Raw genomic sequence first — 22,595 nt, 5'->3', positions numbered from 1 at the left:
GTTGTACTTTTATTGCATCACTCTGTTCATTTGCATCAGGGCACCTGTTGCTATCTGAAATCATGCTGTATATTTGCTTACTTTAAAAAAAGAAAACTCACCTGAGGGTATTTTTTATTTATCTTCAGATAGAGTGGGAAGGAGGGAGGGAGAGAAAAAAAGAGTGTGAAACATCAATGCAAGAGAGACACATCAACCGGTTTCTTCCTGCACGACTCCAACCAGGGCCAGGGACCAAACTGCAGCCACAGTATGGTACGTGCTCTTGATGGGAATTGAACCCACGACTCTCCGGTCCGCAGGCCAGTGCTCCAGCTGCTGAGCCAAACCAGCCAGGGCTGCTTGCTTTTTTTATCTTTTCCGATTAGAATGGAAACTCCATGAAGGCAGGAACCTTGCCTATCTTACTCACTGCTATATATAAAGAGCCTGGCTGAGTGCTTTATACATAGTAGGCTCTCATCAGATGTTTGTTCAATGAATAAATGAAGAGGCTCAGTGTGTCTGAAGCATAGATTGTATGGGAGGGAATGGTAGAGATATACTTGGGAATCAGATCATGGATGGCTTTGACTCAGTTAAGTATGAAAGGATTTTAAGCAGGTTGTTTTCAAAAGATCCTCCAGCAGCATGTTGCAGGATGAACTGGAGAAGCATGCCTAGAAGAGACAGGGAGCCCAGCCAGGAGGTTTTCACCATTCTAGGTGAGAAGTAATGGGGGCTGAGCCAGGGCAGTGGCAGTAGGAGGGAAGTGGACAGACTGGGCCATATTAAGGAGTTAGAATAGGAAGGACTTTGGGTCTAGTGGGAAGATGAAAAATCTAAATGGAAGAAGAAACTCAGAGCAAGTGGTTGTATGGTAAAGAGTGGACATAGGAAATGCTAACTATAGAATGCCTCCTGGAATCAGCATTTTTATGCCACTTTGCATCTTTACAGCTTGGGTGAGGGAAAGGTTTACTTTCTTTTTTTTTTATCCTCACCCGAGGACATTTTTCCATTTTTTGTTCAGATAGAGTGGGAGGGAGAGAGAGAGAAACATCGACCTGAAAGGGACACATCAAGTGGCTGCCACCTGCACGACCCAACCAGGGGTGGGGACAGACTGTAACCGAGGTACATGCCCTTAGCGGGAACCGAATCCAGGTCTCCTCGGACCGCAGGCCGACACTCTCACCGCTGAGACAAACCGGCCAGGGTGGGAAAGGTTTACTTTCCAATTGAAGATTTTGAGATAACCAGCCCTGAAAAAAAAAATTTTTTTTTTTTTTTTTGCTTCGTACTATGCACTATGCTAGGTGGTTTTTTTTTTGTTTGTTTTTTTATCCTCACCCGAGGACATTTTTGCTATTTTGTTCAGATAGAGTGGGAGGGAGAGAGAGAGAGAGAGAAACATCGATGTGAAAGGGACACATCGAGTGGTCACCACCCACACAACCCAATCAGGGCCGGGGACGAACTGCAACCAAGGTACATGCCCCTAGCGGGAACCAAACCCGGGTCTCTCCAGACCGCAGGCCAACGCTCTAACCGCTGAGCAAAACCGGCCAGGGCTTTGTTTTTTTTTAAATAAATGCTAACTTACTGTATTTTTGTTATTCAGCCAGGTCAGTAGCAGTTTCATTTTACAGATGAAGAAACTGAACCCAGAGAGCTTAAGTTATGTAACTAAGGTTCCAGCTAGTAAGTTGCAAAATTGGAATTCAAAACAAGTCTTTCAACGTCTAAATCCAGAGCTGTTTCTGGAATACCATTGTTGCTTCTTGAAACCTTGAGATATGAGACCAAGACAGCCAGAGTTTATACAGGGTAGAAGGAGAGGTGCCAGAATTGTGGGCAAATTAATAATTAGGTTTTCCTCCACCTCAGGCTTTCTGATTTGTTTGATCCTGTTCCTTTTCCTCATAGAGGATTTCTAGGTGGGAGTTAGTAAGCAAATGAATTATCTCTACTTTATAAATGAGCAGAACTAAGCTCCCATAATCCTTTGGGAGTGGTGATTATATGTCCAGGGACAAGCTGTGAGATGAAGTTTTGGGGAAGGTAGTTGGCCACACTGAGCCCCTGGGTACTGCCTCCTCCTTCCTTCAGAAGTCACTGCCACAGGGAAGCATTCAATAGGAAATGGGTTTAAGGATTAACTGCAGAAGTTTGACTACTCCTCTTTAGTGACTTTACTTTTAAATTTGAGCCAAAGCTGTATCTCCAGTATTAATAAGAGTGATTTAGTTGTTAAAAATGAAAGGAGGCCCTGGCCGGTTTGGCTCAGCGGTTGGAGCGTCCGCCTACGGTCCGGAGAGACCCGGGTTCGGTTCCCGCTAAGGGCATGTACCTCGGTTACAGTTTGTCCCTGGCCCTGGTTGGTCGTGCGGGTGGCAGCCACTCGATGTGTCTCTTTCACATCGATGTTTCCCTCTCTCTCTCTATCTCTCTCTCCCTCCCACTCTATCTGTACAAAAAATGGAAAAATGTCCTCGGGTGAGGATTAAATAAATAAATAAATAAATAAATAAATAAATAAATAAATAAATGGAAATTAAAAAGTCCTTACAATTTTGACCTGAAAGTATTTATTGAATCCATCTGTACTATGACTCCACAAATATCTAGAATATTGTTGGTGAAACTCTGGGAGGGCTAGTGGCAGTTTGTTCACAGCTTCACCAGCGTAAGACCAACATTTTTAAAGTTACTATTTATTTTAAATGTTCACTAGTAGGTGAATGGTTAAATATGTCCATATATGAAAAGTATTTAGCTGTTAAAAAGTATAAGGAACCGCCCGGCTGGTATGACTCAGTGATTAAGCATTGATCCATACACCAAGAGGTTGCTGGTTCGATTCCTGGTCAGGGCACAGGCCCAGGTTGTGGGCTGAGTCCCCATTGTGGGGCATGCAGGAGGTAGCCAGTTGATGTTCTCTCTCATCAATATTTTTATCTCTTTCTCCCCACCTTTTATCTCTCTAATATCAATAAAGAAAAAAAACATATTTTTAAGTGTAAGGAACTCAGAGTATCATGACAAGGACAGATATTTAAAGTATGTTATTAAGTGATAAAAAACCAAGTTGTGCTCTGGCCGGTTGCTCAGTGGTTAGAGTATCGGCCTGTGGACAGAGAGACCTAGGTTCGGTTCCCGCTAAGGGCACATACCTCGGTTGCAGTTTGTGCCTGCCCCAGTTGGGGTCGTGTGGGTGGCAACCAGTTGATATGTCTCTCTCTCGTTGATGTTTCTCATTCTCTCTTCCTCCCTCTCGAACCTCCTGCTTTATCTGAAGATAAATGCAAAAATGTCCTCTGGTGAGGATAAAAAATAAAAAAGCAAGTTGTATATATGTGTTGGTAAGTGTGTAGGGAAAAAAGTCTGAAAAGGCAAATATTGTAATTACTTTTGGGGAATAGGAGGGAGCAGAGGGTATACATATTTTTCCTTTTATGTTTTAACACATTTGCATTTTTTATAATGAGTAGATTTTAATATGTTTACATTGATTTTTTTTTTTTTTTTTTTTAAGAGAGGAAAGGAGAGATAGAAACATTGATGTGAGAAAGAAACATCAGTCTTCTGCCTCCTGCATGCCCCACCTGGGGATCGAGACTGAAACTCAGGCATATGCCTTGACTAGGAATTGAACTGGGACCTCTCAGTCCATAGGACAACGCTCAATCCACTGAGTTACACCGGCCAGGCTGCTTATGTATTTTATATATGTGAGATCAGAAGAAAGACAGGTGATTTTTTTTTTATCCTCACCCGAGGACATTTTTCCATTTTTTGTTCGGATAGAGTAGGAGGGAGAGAGAGGAAGAGAGAGAAAGAGAAACATCAACGTGAAAGGGACACATTGAGTGGCTGCCACCCACACAACCCAACCAGGGCCAGGAACAAACTGCAACCAAGGCACATGCCCTTAGCGGGAACTGAACCCGGGTCTCTCTGGACTACAGGTCGATGCTCTAACCGCTGAGCCAAACAGGCCAGGGCTGCTGCTGCTGCTGCTGCTTTTTTTTTTTTTTAATGAGAGGTCACTCTTGCCCTGGCCAAGTGGTTCCGTTGGTTAGAGCGCTGTCCCGTACACCAAAGGGTTGAGGATTCGATTCCTGTGTATAGTAGGCAACTGATTGATGTTCCTTTCTCTCTCTGTCCTTCACTTCCTTTCTCTTCATAATCAGTAAAAACATATCCTCGGGTGAGGATTAAAAATAAATAAAAGAGCCCAGCTAGTGTGGTTCAGTGGTTGAACGCCGACCCGTGCACCAAGAGGTGGCTGGTTTGATTCCTGGTCAGAACACATGCCCAGGTTGTGGGCCTAATCCCTAGTGGGGGGCATGCAGGAAGCAGCCAATCAATGTTCTTGCTCATTGATGTTTTTATCTTTCTCTCTCCCTGCCTCTGTAAAAATCAATAAAGAAAAATAAATAAATAAATAAATAAGTAAGTAAATAAATAAATAAAAGAAAGGGCACTGTTTATGTACTCATTTCTACTTGTCCAGATCACCCATCAGAGGTGCCAGAGAAGCTCATCCAGGACCGGTTCCGGAAGCTGGGCCGCTTCCCTGAAGCCTTCAGTTCCATTCACTATAAGGGAACCAGGACTTACAACCCTCCCACAGACTTCTCTGGACTTCGTCGTGCTTTGGAGCAGCAACTAGAGAACAACACCACCCGTTCTCCCCGGCACCCAGGGGTCATCTTCAAAGCCCTGAAGGTCAGTTGGCTCCCGCCTCAAGTGCTTCTCACTGTATTACCAGTGGGTGGTGAGACTATTCAGTTCAGGAGCTTTTGTTAGTGCTTGTGATTGGAAACGTGGGCTGGAAAGAGAGGTTACGAGAAAAGGAAGTGCACAAGTGGAGTTTACACCTATTGAATGAGCTCATCTTTCTAGGAGCTCAAGTGCAGAGGAATCTTGGGTGATAGTTAAAAAGTGGTAAGTCTTTATATCAGAAAACTAGGCTTTTAGGCAATAGGAAAAAGCATTAATTGATAGGTGGTGTGGCCCAGCCCTGGTGAGCTGACTTTGTGTTCAGTCTCAGTTATCTGGACAGCTTTGTGTTTTTTTCTTTTTCTTTTATCCTCACCCGAGACATTTTTCCATTTTTTTTTGTTCAGATCGAGTGGGAGGGAGGGAGAGAGAGAGAGGGACAAACATTGACGTGAAAGGGACACATCGGGTGGCTGCCACCCGCACGACCCAACCAGGGCTGGGGACAAACTGCAACCAAGTCACGTGCCCTTAGTGGAAACCGAACCCAGGTCTCTCTGGACTGCAGGCCGACGCTCTAACTGCTGAGCCAAACCGGCCAGGGTTGTGTTTTTCTTTATATAGACTCCTCTGTTCTCTTTTTCTTTTTAACCTAAATTAATTTATTTAAGAAGGCAACATTTTGTAATCATTATAAATGAAAAACTAGTATCACAGGTAGAAATTTGGTCAAGACAAAAAGAAGAAACAGATATATGATAACAGTAATTGCTATTTATGAGGTATCAAAGTTCAGAGGATTCATTCATTTAATCCTTACAGCAACTCTATGAGGTGAGTACTATTGCCATCCTTATTTTTGTAGATGAGGAAACTGAGGCATAGAGAGATGAAGGAATCAATTACACTTAGTTCCTAAGTGGCAGCAGGCATAAACCAGGCTGTTTTACTCTAGAGCTCCTTCTGCCTCTCAGCAAATAAAATACCATATTACTTCCTTTCTAGAGATTGTTGCTCATGAAAAGCTCTAAGACTGGAGCTTGTTTTTTGTTTTAATTTTTTATTCTCACCCGAGGACATTTTTTCGGTTTTTGTTCAGATAGAGTGGGAGGGAGAGAGAGGAAGAGAAGGAGAGAGACATCGACATGAAAGGGACTCATCGAGTGGCTGCCACCTGCACGACCAACCAGGGTTGGGGACAAACTGCATCCGAGGTAACGCGCCCTTAGTGGGAACCGAACCCGGGTCTCTCTGGATCGCAGGCCAACACTCTAACCGCTGAGCCAAACCATCCAGGGCTGGTTTTCTTTTTTTTCTTATCCTCGCCCGAGGACATTTTTCCATTTTTTTTGTTCAGATAGAGTGGGAGGGAGAGAGAGGAAGAGAGAGAGAGAGAGAAACATCGATGTGAAAGGGACACATCGAGTGGCTGCCACCCGCTCGACCAACCAGGGCCGGGACAAACTGCAACCGAGGTATATGCCCTTAGCGGGAACCGAACCCGGGTCTCTCTGGACCGCAGGCTGACTCTCTAACCGCTGAGCCAAACCGGCCAGGGCCAGGGCTATTTTTCTTTATTTAAAAGGGAGATTAGCACCAAGTGTGGCTCAGTGGATTGAGTGTCCTCCCTTGCACCAAGAGGTTGCCTGTTTGATTCCTGGTCAGGGCAAATGCCCAGGTTGTGGGTTCCATCCCGAGTGTGGGGTGTGCAAGAGACAGCCAATCAGTGTTTCTCTTCATTGATGTTTCTCTCTTTCTCCCCCTCTCCCTTCATCTCTATCTGAAAAAAAGTCAACAAAAAATATATTAAAAGGGAGATTAGCAAGTGTTTGGAGATGATAAAGATACAGTGTTACCTAAGTGAGACTTTCCCCTTCACAGAATCTGACATTTTCAAAAAGATTGAAAAGGTAGTAATTTCTCCTGTAATCATGTCTGTACAGCATTGATGTGAGGCCCACGTTTGGGGAAACCTCTCTAAGCATTGTACCTTTGTTCCTTACAATCAGGTGAATTGTTTTTCTTATGTATCCCAGCAGTGGTATCAATGTATTGTTTGGATAATACAGCAAAATCCTGTTATAAAGCACCTTGCTGTTCCATAATTTCCCGTTGTGATGGATGGCGGTTGCATTATTTTTTTTCAATCCTCACCCGAGTATATTTTTCTTTTTCTTTAAAAAAAAACTTTTTTTTTTTCCCTTCCTCTGGCCGTTTTGGCCCAGTGGTTAGAGCGTCAGCCCATGGACAAGAGAGACCTGGGTTCAGTTCCCGCTAAGGGCACGTACCTTGGTTGCAGTTTGTCCCTGGCCCTGGTTGGGGTTGTGTGGGTGGCAACCAGTCGTGTCTCTCTCACATCGATGATTCTCTCTTCCTCCCTGTCTCTCTCCTGCTCTATCTGAAGATAAAATGCAAAAATGTCCTCGGTGAGGATAAAAAAATAATAATAATTTTTTTTATTAATTAATTTATTTTTCTTATAGATGTACCCCCCCCCCCGCAGACACCCTTCTCCCTAGCCCCCATCCCCAAACATTGTTGTCTATGTCCATTGGTTACCCATACATACATATAAGTTCTTTGGTTTATCTTATCCCTCCCCACTGCCCCTCTCCTCTGAGGTTTGTCAGTCTGAACCATACTCCTTTCTTTGTCTCTGGGTCTGTTCATCAGCTTTTTTTTGTTCATTATATTCCACAAATAAATAAGATCATGTGGTATTTGTCTTTCTCTAATTGGCTTAGCATAATACTCTCCAGGTCCCTCCATGTTGTCACAAAGTATACAAGATCTTTCTTACACCTATATAGTGTTCCACTATGTGCCACAGTTTTTTTTTTATCCACTCATCTATTGATGGACACTTAGCAATTGTTAATAGTGCTGCTATGAACATAGGGGTACATATATTCTCTCTGATTGGTGTTTAAGGCTTCTTGTTTCAGGCTTCCTAGGATATATTCCTAGAAGTGGAATCACTGGATCAAATGGCAATTCAATTTTTAATTTTTTGAGGGAACACCATATTGTTTTCCATAGTCGCTGCACCAGTCTGCATTCCCACCAGCAGTGTAGTAGAGTCCCCTTTTCTCCACACCCTCACCAACACTCGTTTGATGATTTGTTGATGGCGGCCATTCTGGCAGGTGGGACTGCATAGTCATTTTAATTTTCATCTCTCTGATGATTAGTGACTTTGAGCATTTTTTCATATGTCTCTTGGCCATTTGTATGTCCTGTTTGGAGAGGTGTCTATTTAGGCCCTCTGCCTGTTTTTTAATTGGTTTCTTTGTCTTTCTTTTGTTGAGTTGTATAGTACACTGTATGTTTTGGAAATTAATCCCTTATCTGATGTATCATTGGCAATTATGCTCTTCCGTACAGTGGGTTGCCTTTCCATTTTGATGGTTGTATCTTTTGCTGTGCAGAAGCTTTTTAGTTTGATGTAGTCCCATGTATTAATTTTTTCCTTTCTTTCTCTTGCCTTAGGCTTTGTATCAGTAAAAATTCTGCTGCGTGTGATGTCTGAAATTTTGTTGCCTACATTTTCTTCTAGGATTTTTATTGACTGACATTTAAGTTTTTTATCCATTTTTAGTTTATTCTTGTGTATGGTTTAAGTTGGTAGTCTAGTTTCATTTTTTTGCATGTAGCTGTCCAATTTTCCCAGCACCATTTATTGAAGAGGCTGATTTTACTCCATTATATGCTCTTGCCACCTTTGTCAAATATTAATTGAGCATAATGTCTTGGGTCAATTTCGGGGTTCTTTGTTCTGTTCCATTGATCTACATGCCTGTCCTGTGCCAGTACCAGGATGTTTTCATTACAATGGCTTTGTAGTATAATCTGATATCTGGTATTGTGATCCCCTCCTACGTTGTTTTTTTTTTTCAAGATTGCTGTGGCTATTCAGGATTTTTTTGGTTCCATGTAAACTTCTGAAGTATTTGTTCTAGTTCTGTTAAATATGTCGTTGGTATTTTGTTGAGGATTGCATTGAATCTATAGATTGCTTTGGGTATTATGGACATTTTAATAATGTTAATTCTTTCAATCAAGGTATATGCTTCCACTTTTTTATTTCTTCCTCTATTTCTTTTTTCAATGTCCTGTAGTTTTCTGCAAATAGGTCCTTTACTTCCTTGGCTAAGTTTATTCCTAGGTATCTTAATTTTTTGCCGCAATGGTAAATGAGATTGTGTTTTAGTTTCTCTTTCTGTGAGTTCATTATTGGTGTATAAGAATGCTGTCAATTCCTTGATGTTAATTTTATATCCTGCTACTTTGCCAAATTCGTTTATTAAATCTAGTAGATTTTTTTTTTAATCTTCACTCAAGAACATTTTTGCATTCATCTTCAGATAGAGTGGGAGGGAGAGATGGAGAAAGAGAGAGAGAAACATCGATGTGAGAGAGAGACACATCAACTGGTTGCCCCCTACACAACCCCAACCGGGGCCAGGGACAAACTGCAGCCAAGGTACATGCCCATAGCAGGGAACTGAACCTGGTTCTCTCTGGTCCGTGGGCCGACACTTTTTTTTTTTTTAATCTTTATTGTTGAATGTAGAATGTATTACAGATGTTCCACATTTTTCCCCCATTGACCCCCTCCTCCCCACTCCTGCCCCCCTCCCACCTTTTCCCATACTGTTGTCTGTGTCCATTGGTTATGCATATAAGTTCTTTGGTTTATTTCCTCCCACTCCCCCAACCCCTTTCCTTTTGAGGTTTGTCAGTCTAACAATGGATTTGTACTTCTTAATCCCTTCACCTTTTTCACCCATTATCCCAACCCCCTCCCATCTGGCAACCAACAAAATGTTCTCTGTATCTATGAGAATGTTTCTGATCTACCTGTTTATTTTGTTTGTAGATTCTATTGTTGATAGATACGTATTCATTGCCATTTCGTTTGTTCATATATTTTATGTTTTTCTTCAAAAAGACCCTTCATCATTTCATATAATAACGGTTTGGTGGTGATGAACTCCTTTAACTTTTTCTTGTCTGGGAAAGTCTTTATATGGCCATCTATTCTAAATGACAGCTTTGTAGGATAGAGTAATCTTGGTTGTAGGTTCTTGCTTTTCATCACTCTGAATATTTCTTGCCACTCCCTTCTGGCCTGCAAAGTTTCTTTTGAGAAATCAGCTGTGACAGCCTTATGGGAACTCCCTTGTAGTTAACTAGCTGCCTTTTTCTTGCTGCTTTTAAGATTCTCTCTTTGTCTTGAACCTTTTGCATTTTGATGATGATGTGTCTTGATGTGGGCCTCTTGGGGTTCATCTTGTTTGGGACTCTCTGTGCTTCCTGGACTTGTATGTCTGTTTCCTTCACCAAGTTAGGAAAGTTTTCTGCCATTATTGTTTCAAACAGGTTTTCGATTTCTTGTTCTCGCTCTTCTCCTTCTGGCACCCCCAAGATGCGAATGTTGGCATGCTTGAAGTTGTCCCAGAGGCTCCTTACACTCTCCTCATTTTTTTGGATTCTTTTTTCTTTTTGCTGTTCTGATTGGGCGTTTTTTGCTTCCTTATATTCCAAATCGATGGTTTGCTTCTTGGATTTACGTACTCTAGTATTGAAGCTGTGTAAATTATTCTTTATTTCAGTTAATGCCTCCTTCAGTTCTGACTGGTCCTTTTTTATGCTCTTGAGGCCCTCACTAAGTTCACTGAGGTTCTCACTGAGTTCATTGAGTATCCTTATAAGCAGTATTTTAACCTCAGCATCTGTTAGGTTGCTTATCTCTATTTCGCTTAGTTCTTTTCTTGGGGTTTTGTTCTGTTCTTTCATTTGGGACCTGTTTCTTTGTCTCCTCATTTTGGCTGCCTCCCTGTGTTTGTTTCTGTGTATTACTTAACCAGCGGTATGGGGCTAGCAGAGACCAGATGCTGCTCGTTTGAAAGATTTTAGGAAAAACCTGAAGCAGGAACCAAGACAGGCCAATCCTATGGTTAAGCAACTGGCAACAGCTTGGGTGGGTGCGGGCCGACACTTTAACTGCTGAGCCAAACTGGGTAGGGCTAAATCTGGTAGATTTTTTTTTTTTTTTTTATCCTCACCTGAAGACATTTTTTCATTTTTTGTTCAGATAGAGTGGGAGGGAGAGAAAGGAAGAGAGAGAGGGAGAAACATCGATGTGAAAGGGACACATTGGCTGTCTCCTGCACAACCCAACCAGGGCTGGGGACAAACTGCAACCGAGGTACTTGCCCTTAGTAGGAACCGAACCCAGGTCTCTCTGGACCGCAGGCCAACACTCTAACCACTGAGCTAAATCAGCCAGGGCTAAATCTAGTAGATTTTTTATGGAGTCTTTAAAGTTTTCTATGTATGGTATCATGTGATCTACAAATAATGACAGTTTCACTTCCTCCTTTCCAATTTGGATCCCTTTTATTCTTTGTTCATGTCTAATTGCTGTGGCTAAGACTTCCAATACTATGTTAAATAAGAGTGGTGAAAGTGGGCATCTCTGTCTTGTTCCTGTTCTTAAGGGAAATGCTTTTAGTTTTTGCCCATTGAATATGATGTTGGGTTTTTATATGTGGCCTCTATTTTGTCGAGATATGATCCCTCTATTCCCACATTGCTGAGCATTTTTATCATAAATGGGTGCTGGATTTTGTTGAATGTTTTTTCAGTCATCTATTGATATGATCATATGGATTTTATCTTTCATTTTGTTTATGTGTTGTATCACATTTTTTGATTTGTGAATATTGTACCAGCCTTGCATCCCTGGGATGAATCTCACTTGGTCATGGTGAATAATTTTTTTAATATATTGCTGGATCCGATTTGTTAATATTTTGTTAAGGATTTTGTCATCTATGTTCATCAGGGATATTGGCCTGTTGTTTTCTTTCTATGTAATGTCTTTATCTAGTTTTGGAATTAGAGTTATGCTGGCCTCATAAAATGTGTTTAGAAGTCTTCCTTCTTGAATTTTTTGGAATATTTTTTGGAGAAGGGGTGTTAGTTCTTAAAATGTTTGGTAAAACTCCCCTGTGAAGCCATCCAGGGCCAGGCTTTTGTTTGCTGGGAGATTCTTGATTGCATCTTCAATTTCCTTAGTTGTTATTGGTCTGTTTATGTTTTCTATCTCTTCCTGGTTCAGTTTTGGGAGACCGTGTTTCTAGAAATTTTTCTGGTTCTCCTAGATTGTTCAATTTATTGGCTTATAAATTGTTCATAGTATTTGTTAACGATCCGTTGTATTTCTGTGGTGTCAGTTGTTACTTTTCCTCTTTTCGTTTCTGATTTTGTTTATTTGGGTTCTCTCTCTTTGTTTCTTGGTTGAGTCCAGCTAAGGGTCCATCAATCTTGTTCATCTTTTCTAAGAACCAGCTCTTTGCCCTGGCCAGTTTGGCTCAGCGGTTAGAGCGTCGGCCTGTGGACCAGAGTCCTGGGTTCGGTTTCCGCTAAGGGCATGTACCAAAAAAAAAAAAAAAAAAAAAAGAACCAGCTCTTTGTTTCATTGATTTATTTATTTTTGGTGGTACATGCCCCTAGCGGGAACCGAACTAGGGACTCTCTGGATCGCAGGCCAAGGCTCAACCACTGAGCCAAACTGGCCAGGGCTCATTGATCTTTTGAATTGTTTTTTTAGTCTCTATATTGTTTATTTCTGCTCTGATCTTTACTATTTATTTCCTTCTGTTTGCTCTGGGTTTTGTGTTTGTTTGTTTGTTTGCTTGCTTGCTTTCTAGTTCTTTAAGTTGTGAGGTTAGATAGTCAATTAGAAATTTTTCTTGTTGCCTGAGGTAGGCCTGTAGTGCTGTTCACTTCCCTCTCAGAACTGCTTTTGCTGCTTTCCATAGACTTTGTGTTGTCATGTTTTCGTTTTCTTTCTTTTTTTTTTATCCTCACTGGAGGACATTTTTTCGTTTTTTGTTCAGATAGAGTGGGAGGGAGAAAAAGGAAGAGAGAGAGAAACATTGATGTGAAAGGGACACATTGAGTGGTTGCCACCTGCACGACCCAACCAGGGCTGGGGACAAACTGCAACCAAGGTACATGCCCTTAGCGGGAACCGATCCTGGGTCTCTCTGGACCGCAGGCTGATTCTCTAACCTCTGAGCCAAACTAGCCAGGACTGTATATTCATTTTAATTGGTTTCCAGGAAGTTTTTAATTTCTTCCTTGATGTCTTTGGTAACACATTCATTATTTAATAACATGCTATTTAGCCTCTATGTGTTTGAATGTTTTTGTGTGCTTTTGTTGTAATTGATTTCTAGTTTCATGCCATTGTGATCTGAGATGCTTGATATGATTTCAGTCTTCTTGAACTTCTATAGACCTAGTTTGTGTCCTAACATGTGGTCTGTCTTTGAGAATGAATGTCCCATGTGCACTTGAGAAGAATGTGAATTCTGCAGTTTTGGAGTGTAGTTCTCTGTAGATATCTATTAAATCCATTTGATCTAGTGCATCATTTAGAGTCTCTATTTCCTTGTTAATATTTGTGTAGAGGATTTATTCATTGATGTCAGCAGGGTATTGAAGTCCCGTGCTATGATTGAATTGATGTTTGTTTCTTCTTTGAAGTCTTCCAGAAGTTTTAAAATATATTTTGGTGCTCTTATGTTGGGTGCATATATGTTTATATCTTCTTGTTGGATAGATCCTTTCAATATTATGTAGCGGCCTTTTTTGTTTCTAGCTATGGCCTTCATTTTGGAGTCTGTTTTATTGGATATGAGTATTGCTACTCCAGTTCTTTTTTCCTTTCCGTTTGCTTGGAAGATTTTTTTTCATCTCTTCACTTTCAACCTATGTGAGTCTTTTGTTCTGAGGTGGGTCTCTTGTTAACGACATATATTTTGAGTCATGTTTTCTTATCCAGTCAGTTACTCTATCTTTTGATCAGAGCATTCAATCCATTTACATTAAAGGTTATTATTGATATGTACTTATTTATTGCCATTTCTGTTTATTGTGGTTCTGTTTTTCTTCCTGTATCTTCTACTAATTACAGCAGCCCTTTTAACATTTCTTGCAGTGCTGGTTTGTTACTAATATATTCCCTTAGCCTTTTTTTTTTGTCTGGGAAGCTTTTTATTTTACCTTCTATTTTGAAGGATAGCTTTGCTGGATAGAATAGTCTTGGATTCAGATCCTTGTTTTTCATTACCTTGATTATTTCATGCCATTCATTTTCTTCTGGCTTGAAGTGTTTCTGTTGAGAAATAATCTGATAGCCTTATGGGGGTTCCTTTGTAGGTAAGCTGTTGCTTACCTCTTGCTGCCTTTAGAATTCTCTCTGTGTCTTTAATTTTTGGCATTTTAATTACTGTGTCTTGGTTTGGGCCTGTTTGGGTTCTTCTTACTTGGGGCTCTCTGTGCTTCTTGTACTTGTATGCCTTTTTTCTTCACCAAATTAGGGAAGTGTTCTATCACTATTTCTTCAAATATATTCTCTAACCCTTGCTCATTTTTTTCTTCTTCTGGAACTCCTATAATGTGGATGTTGTTATGTTTCATGTTGTCCCACAGTTCTGTTAGGCTGTCATCCTTTGTTTTAATTTTTTTTCTTTTCTTTTCTTTTTGGTTCTCTGGTTGATTTTTTTCTACCCTGTCTTCTAATTCACTGATCCTATTCTTGACCTTCTCTACTTGGCTGGTTATTCCTTCCAGTGTGTTCTTTATTTCTGCTGTGTCATTCTTAAATTCCAATTGGTTGGTTTTCAGTGCTTCTATATCTTTACTCATGCTGTTGAGCTTTCTCATGATTATTACTCTGAACTCTTTCTCTGATAGCTTGCTCAATTTCCTTTCATTTATTTCATCTTCTGTTAAATTATCTTGTTTTTTCATTTGAGATTTGTTTCTTTGATTTACCATTTTGGCTGTCTCAGTGGGTTTTGAAGCCTGCCCAATTTTCCCTGTGGGTGTTGGTTTTCCACCGGTTGTGGCTCCCTCTACTGGGTTTGGATGAGTGTGGGAGAACCCACATTAAACCCCACTGTCAAGTCTTACTTTCCTGGGTAGATTTGCAAGCTCAGGAAAGGTTCATTTATTCTCTATCTTTTTGCCTGGAGGCTATTAGTCTCATTTACTTGATTAGCCTTGGGTTGTAGCCCTCAAGTGAATGAAAAAATAAAAACCCCTCTCGTGTTCAGGGTAAGAGGATTTCCAGAGGGTGGGACAGATGCTTGCTGGCTATTAATGAGCCTCAATTTGCATTTCTCTGGCCTGGCAAGGTAGTGTTATACTTCTGAGGGAGGGCGTGTTGATTCTCCCTGGGACTCTGGGAAGGGGCTCTTTGAGTAAGATTTCCTGTGCGGTAGTGATTCAGCAAAACACTTCCATTGCTCTCCCAGCTTTCAAAGCTCCCTAGTATCCACACGGTTCCAGTCCAGTCTGTTGTCCCTCTGCCAGAGCCCAAGGTGAGTGGCTATAACTAATTTAGCCATCTGCGCTGTGGAGCTGGCTTGGAATTTTAACCCCGAGGGAGCTGCTCACAGCTAAAACAGCTGCTGTCCCTGGGCTCCCTGCCCACCCTCTCGCACCTCCGCAGTTCCTACCAGGCTCGATTTAGTGTCCTCTTTCTGACCATGGTTATATAGGTCCTCTCCAGCTGCTTTTCTGTTGGTTTTTCCCAACGATTTGTCTCTATTTTAGTTGTAATTCCAGTTTGGTCCTGGGAGATGGTCTGTGTAGTTTATTCACTCTGCTGCCATTTTGTAATTCCCGAGGATATTTTTCTATTTATCTTCAGATAGAGATGGACAGAGGGTGAGAGAGAGGGAGAGAGCGAAACATTGATGTTAGAGAGACACATTGATTGTTTGCCTCCTGCACAACCCTGACCATGGCCAAGGATAAACCGCAACTTGCATGTCTTTTTCCATGTGAACAACTTTAAACCTACTTCTGCCCACTCTTGTACATATAAACAGTGAACATCTATCATATTTCTATCATTTCATACTGTTGGATATAGAATCTCATTTTAAGTATTTTTACTTATTTAGTGTCTTTTTTTCTATTATGCTTATTTTTAGTATTTCAAAGATTTTACTTTAACACAGTATATTATCTTCACTAAGTACTTTTAAAAAAAAAAATTTTTTATTGATTTTAGAGAAAGGGGAAGGGAGAGGGAGAGAGAGTTAGAAACATCGACGAGAGAGAACATCCATTGGCCGCCTTCTGCATGCCCCCCACTGGGGATTGGGCCCACAACCTGGGCATGTGCCCTGACTGGGAATCAAACCAGCAACCTCTTGGTGCATGGGTCGACGCTCAACCACTGAGCCACACCAGCCAGGCCACTATGTACTCCTTTTTTTTTTTAAACCTTCAACCGAGGACATTTTTGCATTTATCTTCAGATAGAGCAGGAGGGAGAGAGGAAGGAAGAGAGAGAGAGAAACATCGATGTGAGAGAGACACATTGACTGGCTGCCACACACACTATCCCAACAAGGGCCGGGGACAAACTGCAACCAAGGTACGTGCCCATAGTGAGAACTGAACCCGGGTCTCTCTGGTCCGCGGGCTGATGCTCTAACCGCTAAGCCAAACTGACCAGGGCTGTACTTCTTTATTGTGCCATTTTTTATAATGAATTCATGAACATGATCCCAGTGAGTACTGATTACTTTTTATGGTTTGCTTTGTGCACACTTCTTTGTTACTATGGCTGCAGGCTTTGGACAGAAGTGCTTTAAAGGAGCAGGGCCTTTCGGGCAGTGCTGGGGTTTCGAGATCTGGAGAAAACCCAGGGAAATGTTGACAAGAAGATTGGAGCTGGTATATGAGGATGTCCCAAGGGTTAGGGGATAGAGACTGAGACTGGGAGGAATAGGAAGGAAGGAATACAAGTGAATTTGGCATAAAGCTAGGCAGGCTCTGGTTTACATAGGAAAAAACTTTGGGCATATGTTGATTTGCTTAATTCATTGAGTTTAAAAGGCCTGCAGTGGGGCACGATGTAAACAATTAGTGAATCTGGTTAAATTGTGTATGGGAGTTTCGTGAATTATTCTTGCAACTTTTTAAAAAGTTTTAAGTAATATATAAAAATGAAAAGTTACCCTCCAAGAAAGGTTTGTGGTTTTTGCATAGTTTCTATAGGCTGGATACTTGTGTCCTCTTAAAATACCTGTGTTGAAATCCTAATGCCCAGTGTGTTGGTGTTAGGAGGGGCTTTGGGAGGTGATTGGGTCATGAGGGTGGAGCCCTTATGAATGAAGGTAATGCCCTTATGAAAGAAGCCCCAGAGAGCTCCCTAGCCCCTAAGAGAAGACACAGTGAGAAGACACCATTTATGAACCAGAAAGCAGGTTCTCATCAGAACCTGGCCATATTGGTGCCCAGACCTTGGACTTCTAGCCTCCAGAACTATTAGAAATCCATTTATATTAATCCACCTAGTCTGTGGTATTTTATATGGCAGCTTGAATGGACCAAGACACTGGTTAAAAGCTTGGGCTCTGAAGTCAGACTTGTGTCAGAATCCCAGTTCTTCCACTTATCAGCTGCTTGGTCTTGGGAAATGAATTAATTTGTTTGTTCGTTCGTTCATTCGTTCATTCATTCATTCAACAAATAAATGAGTGCATTATGTGCCAGGTAGAGCGTGAGGCGCTAGAAATAGAGTGGAGAACAAGCTAGACAACAGTCTTTGCCCTTACAGCACTTCTTCAAACATTTTTCCTTGTCTGTGTAATAGGGATAGTAATAGAATGTTCCTAATGAAGTTGAGGTGGGGATTAAATGAGAACAACATACTTAAAGAAGCAAAGTACTTGGTATATGGTGAATGTTCAGTAAGTATTAACTATTATGAATACTACTACAAAAAATTGAAAAATTATTATATTTGAATAATTCATGAAATACATCTAATTGGAATTAGTGATTAAAGTGTGCTTAGATGGCCCTGGCCGGTTTGGCTCAGCGGTTAGAGCGTCGGCCTGCGGTCCAGAGAGACCCGGGTTCAGTTCCCGCTAAGGGCATGTACCTCGGTTGCAGTTTGTCCCCGGCCCTGGTCGGTCGTGCGGGTGGCAACCACTCGATGTGTTCCTTTCACGTCGATGTTTCTCTCTCTCTCTCTCTGTTCCTCTCTCTCCCTCCCACTCTACCTGAACAAAAAATGGAAAAATGTCCTCGGGTGAGGATAAAAAAAAAAATAAAGTGTGCTTAGATGTACTGGCTAATGGCCTTGTAATTACTCAAAGGTAGTCAAAGTGGAAGATCACACCTGAATATTACAAACATTCTCAAAAGAGGCTGAATCCATACTTGGTTATACAGAGGGCTGTAAATCTGATCATATGAGTTTTGACTACGAGGCCAATAAGACAGTGAGGGACACAGTGCTGTAAGCAGTAATTAGTGCTCAGGGATTTTACTCTTAGGAATCTTGGATGGTCAACTCCAGCCCAGTTTGTTAGGCACTTTCTTTTTATTTTTTTTATCCTCACCCGAGGACATTTTTGTACTTATCTTCAGATAGAGCAGGCGGGAGAGAAGGGGGAAGAGAAAGAGAGAGAAACATCGATGTGAGAGAGACACATCAACTGGTTGCCACCCACACAACCCCAACCGGGGCCGGGGACAAACTACAACCACAGTACGTGCCCTTAGTGGGAACTGAACTCGGAACTCTGGTCCACAGGTCGATGCTCTAACCGCTGAGCCAAACTGGCCAGGGCATGTTGGGCACTTTTAAGAAAAATAGTCACACTGTATTTTTTTTTTTTTTTTAATCCTCTCCTGAGGCTATTTATCCATTGATTTTCAGACAGTGAAAGGGAAGGAGAGAGAGAGGGAGAAAACATTGATGTGAGAGAGACACATCGATTGGTTGCCTCCCACACGACCCCATCTGGGGCTGGGGATCAAACCTGCAGCTCTTTGGTCTGCAGGCTGATGTTCTAACTGCTGAGCCAAACTGGTCAGTGCTGTTACACTGTATTCTTATGAGGTGATATGAATTACTTCTGATGATTTCTTTTTTTTTTAAATTATTATTTTATTTTATTTTATTTTTGTTACAGATGTTTCTCCTTTTTTACCCCATTGGCACCCTCCTCCCCATCCCCTGATAATTCTTGATAAGTGGTGTCCTTAGAGTTACACCTGGACCCCATATTGTCTATGAGGTAGGGGCTATGCTATACTGAGATGTGAGACCCACTGCATTTGTTCATGGCAGGGAATTGCTTGTTTAAGCATATATTTTGGACTCACCAAGTAATTGTGGGGTTCTTTTTTTTTTTTTTTTTTTTTTGCTTTACAAGAGTAGTCTTTATTATTGTATGCTTCAGTGAACAATCGCTATTGCATTACCTCATCAGTACAATATTAGATCATGTGCTCTTCCACCTCCCCTGTTTACATGGCATAAACACAACCAGTATTGGGGAGGACGATGCTTATTTCAAAAGTACTCTTTAAGAAGGAAGGAGACTTCAGGACTACTATTAAATTTTATTTTTATCTTTATGCTACTTAATTTGAACAACATACGTAAGACATTATTTTTGAAAGGAGTACTTTTGGAGGAAAATATCTGACTGGAATCTTTGACCAAATGTGAACTACCACTCTGTTCTCTAATGTCTAACAAAAGACAGGGAACTATGCACTTGAAACAGATTTTATAATAGTTTATATTTGCACATTAATTCTGCCACATTATTCAGCACCACCAAGGTAAAATTCTTGAATCTTTCACTGAAAATGAAAAAGCCATCTGTCACCTGTCAACAGTAAAAAACTTACTGTTCTACAAAATCAGTTGATTTAGTCAGATACGAACTGAAGTGTGAAAGATGGTCTTTTCAGGTTGAGAATTCATTAAAAAAAAGACCATTCTAGGAATGTAGTAGGACTGAAGAAAATGAGAAGGCCAAGCAGAATGACTACCACAAAGAACTTGTAAAAGCTCCAGGGAATCTTGCTAATGAATGTGCCGGTGTCTTGAGGCAAAGAAAGTTTATCCACATCTACTAGTTTTATATCTTCCCACTGACTGGTGTCATAGTTCTTCATTAAAGGGCTTGTGGGCAAATTAGAGGGAGGTAAAGGAGTTTCCTTGATTACTTTTATTTTCTCCCTGAACTCCTGCATCTGTTGCAGAAATATGATTGGTTTTGACATGTCTTTGAAGGCCTCAGCAATGTTAAAGGCCATTCATTGTTCCTGTAAGATGGTGTTGAGTTTGTTGATCTCTGGGACATAGGCTTGCATAACTGCCAGTTTCATGGTCTCAAAGTCAGACAGGATTTCATTCTTCTTTTGATCTAATGTATGTTGTAATGTCTCAAAAAACTCTTTCACTTTATCTGAATCTTTAGTCAGTAACTGTAGAGATTTCCTTTTGTTAGTTTCCAAGGTATTCAAGAAAGAAAGAGCATCTCCCCAACTCCAAGTCTCAAAGGTCTGAAAGAGGGATTCAAAGGCATCCCTTTCGAGCATAGGCATCTTCAGTAGAACAGAAGACGTGTCACTATGTGTAGTATAGATTCCACAAATCAGCTGCATATCTGTGAGGCAGACAATGTTGAGAGGCTGCCCCAAGTTTCTTTGCACACTGGCATTTTGGGAGAGATCTTGATCTTGTTATACTTCTCCACAATACCCTTCAGGGAGTAATTAATCTGCAGGCTATTGACTCCAGAGGCTGAAGTTTCCTTACCGCATGTAGGGCACTTGAATGGCGATGACCTCCACAATGAATTCCGCCCAATCCCCTCTAAGATCTCTTCTAAGCATTTTTTGCAGAAGTTGTGTGAGCCAGGCAAAACTCGAGGATCATCAGACTGCAACAGATTGAGCATGTAAAATCTTCTTCAAGCATCTCCATCACATCTTCTCTCCCTGCAAGCAGATGTATTCTTCAGGGTTACTATTTCCCAGAGCAAAGGAATCTGGTTGGGTTTTTTTTGTTTGTTTTTTTGTTTTTTCACATTGTGACTGACAATCAAAGGAGCCTACTTCGGCCGGGGAAGGGACGCTGCCTGGAGCCATGCGGCCATCCATCTTCCAGCTGCAGGGACCGTGCATTACGTGTCCTCTGGGGTTCTTTTTTTAAAAAATTTTTTATTGATTGATTTTAGAGAGGAAAGGGGGGAGAGAGAGAGGGAGAGAGGTAGAGAGAGAGAGAGAAACACTGATTTGTTGTTCTGCTTATTTATGCATTCACTGGTTGATTCTTATATGGGCATTGAACCCACAACCTTGGCGTATTGGGATGACACTCCAACCAGCTGAGCTGCCTGGCCAGGGCCAATTGTGGAGTTCTTGCAATTTACTCAAATCTTTGAAAAAATTGTTTTTGTCTTTTTTTATTGGTTGGTTTTTTGTTTTTGTTTTTTAATCCTCACACGACGATATATATATATATATATATATTTTTATTTATCTTTAGATTGAGTAGGAGGGAGAGAAAAGGGGAGAGAGAGAAACATCAGTGTGAGAGGGACACATCGACTGGTTGCCTCCTGCATGATTCCAACCAGAGCTGGGGACTGAACCGCAATCGAGGTACATGCCCTTGGCTGGAATCGAACGTGCGACTCATTGGTCTGATGGCTGACACTCTACCACTGAGCCAAACCTGCCAGGGCGGTTGGTGTTTTGTTTTAATTCACTTTATATTAGAAGTTGTTAATTCTCTGATTATACTGTAATAGAAAGCTACCTGTGAGGTCTGTATTATAGGCAAATTGACCCACTAGAGTTTTATTGCTGTTAAAATACAGTCTTCAGAGTTCATAACAATGTAAAATGTAATGGCTGTCTATTCTTCTCCACTTATTTTTTATTTTGTTTTATGTTGTATTTATTTCTACAAGTAGCCTTGAGTCCTTTTTAGAACAAAACAGTGGGAATGGACATAAACCAGTGATTTTCAACCAGTGTGCTACAATAATTTATTTTATTTTATTTTATTTATTTATTTTACATTTATCTTTTTTTTTTTTTTATCCTCACCAGAGGACATTTTTCCATTTTTTGTTCAGGTAGAGTGGGAGGGAGAGAGAGGAACAGAGAGAGAGAGAGAAACATCGATGTGAAAGGAACACATCGAGTGGCTGCCACCCGCACAACCGACCAGGGCCGGGGACAAACTGCAACTGAGGTACGCGCCCTTAACGGGAACCGAACCCGGGTCTCTCAGGACCATAGGCCGACGCTCTCACCGCTGAGCCAAACCGGCCAGGGCTACATTTATCTTTAGACAGAGTGGGAGGTAAAGAGAGAGAAACATCGATGTGAGAGAGACACATTGATTGGTTCCCATCCGCACAACCCCAGCTGGGGCCGGAGACTAACCGTAACCAAGGTACGTACCCTCGGCTGGAATTGAACCCAGCCAAGGGTTCAAGACTCTTTGGTCTGCAGGCCGATGCTCTAACCGCTGAGCCAAACTGGCCAGGGCCCACTGCAATAATTTTTAAAACATTCAACATCTGACTATTTAGTCAGTGGCACTGATGTCTTTTTCCTTAGATTGTCAAAAAAAAAAAAAAAATGACATAGTTAATACAACAATAACCGTCTGGTGTGAATGAATCAAAAATATACCTATTTTTTTTTAGATCTGCAAAAAAATACATTTTTTGGTGTGCTGCAGAATTTTAGTAATTAGTTTATATGTGCCATGAGATAAAAATGGTTGAAAATCGCCCTGGCCAGTTTGGCTCAGCAGTTAGAGTGTCAGCCTGTGGTCAGGATAGATCCAGGTTCGGTTCCCGCTGAGGGTGCATACCTCAGTTGCGTTTTGTGCCCGGCCCTGGTTGGGTCATGCGGGTGGCAACCACTTCATGTGTCCCTTTCATGTCAATGTTTCTCTCTCTCTCTCTCTCTTCCTCTCTCTCCCTCTCTTCCTCTTTCTCCCTCCCACTCCATCTGAACAA

At 41.3% G+C, this 22,595-nt stretch overlaps 1 protein-coding gene and 1 pseudogene across 5 annotated transcripts in view; one reads left to right on the top strand and one right to left on the bottom strand.

Annotated features, from left to right (window-relative positions):
* The window catches only part of ZFYVE1 (zinc finger FYVE-type containing 1), a 73,257-nt gene that overhangs the window by 29,766 nt on the left and 20,896 nt on the right, over positions 1-22,595 (top strand). For all 5 annotated transcript variants that reach the window (XM_036260912.1, XM_036260902.1, XM_036260874.1 and 2 more), the window contains one exon: positions 4,499-4,713. Coding sequence is in view for 4 of the 5 variants with exons in the window: in XM_036260902.1 (XP_036116795.1) it covers positions 4,499-4,713 (215 nt within the window). In the remaining variant the exon portion in view is untranslated. The remainder of the gene's footprint in view (positions 1-4,498; positions 4,714-22,595) is intronic.
* On the bottom strand, positions 19,332-20,566 carry LOC118629542 (annotated as a pseudogene).

This window comes from Molossus molossus, unplaced genomic scaffold (assembly GCF_014108415.1).
Source record: "Molossus molossus isolate mMolMol1 unplaced genomic scaffold, mMolMol1.p scaffold_m16_p_1, whole genome shotgun sequence".
Taxonomy (NCBI): Eukaryota; Metazoa; Chordata; class Mammalia; order Chiroptera; family Molossidae; genus Molossus; species Molossus molossus.
The sequence above is the reverse complement of the archived record's forward strand: the minus strand, read 5'-3'. Positions and strand labels throughout refer to the sequence as shown.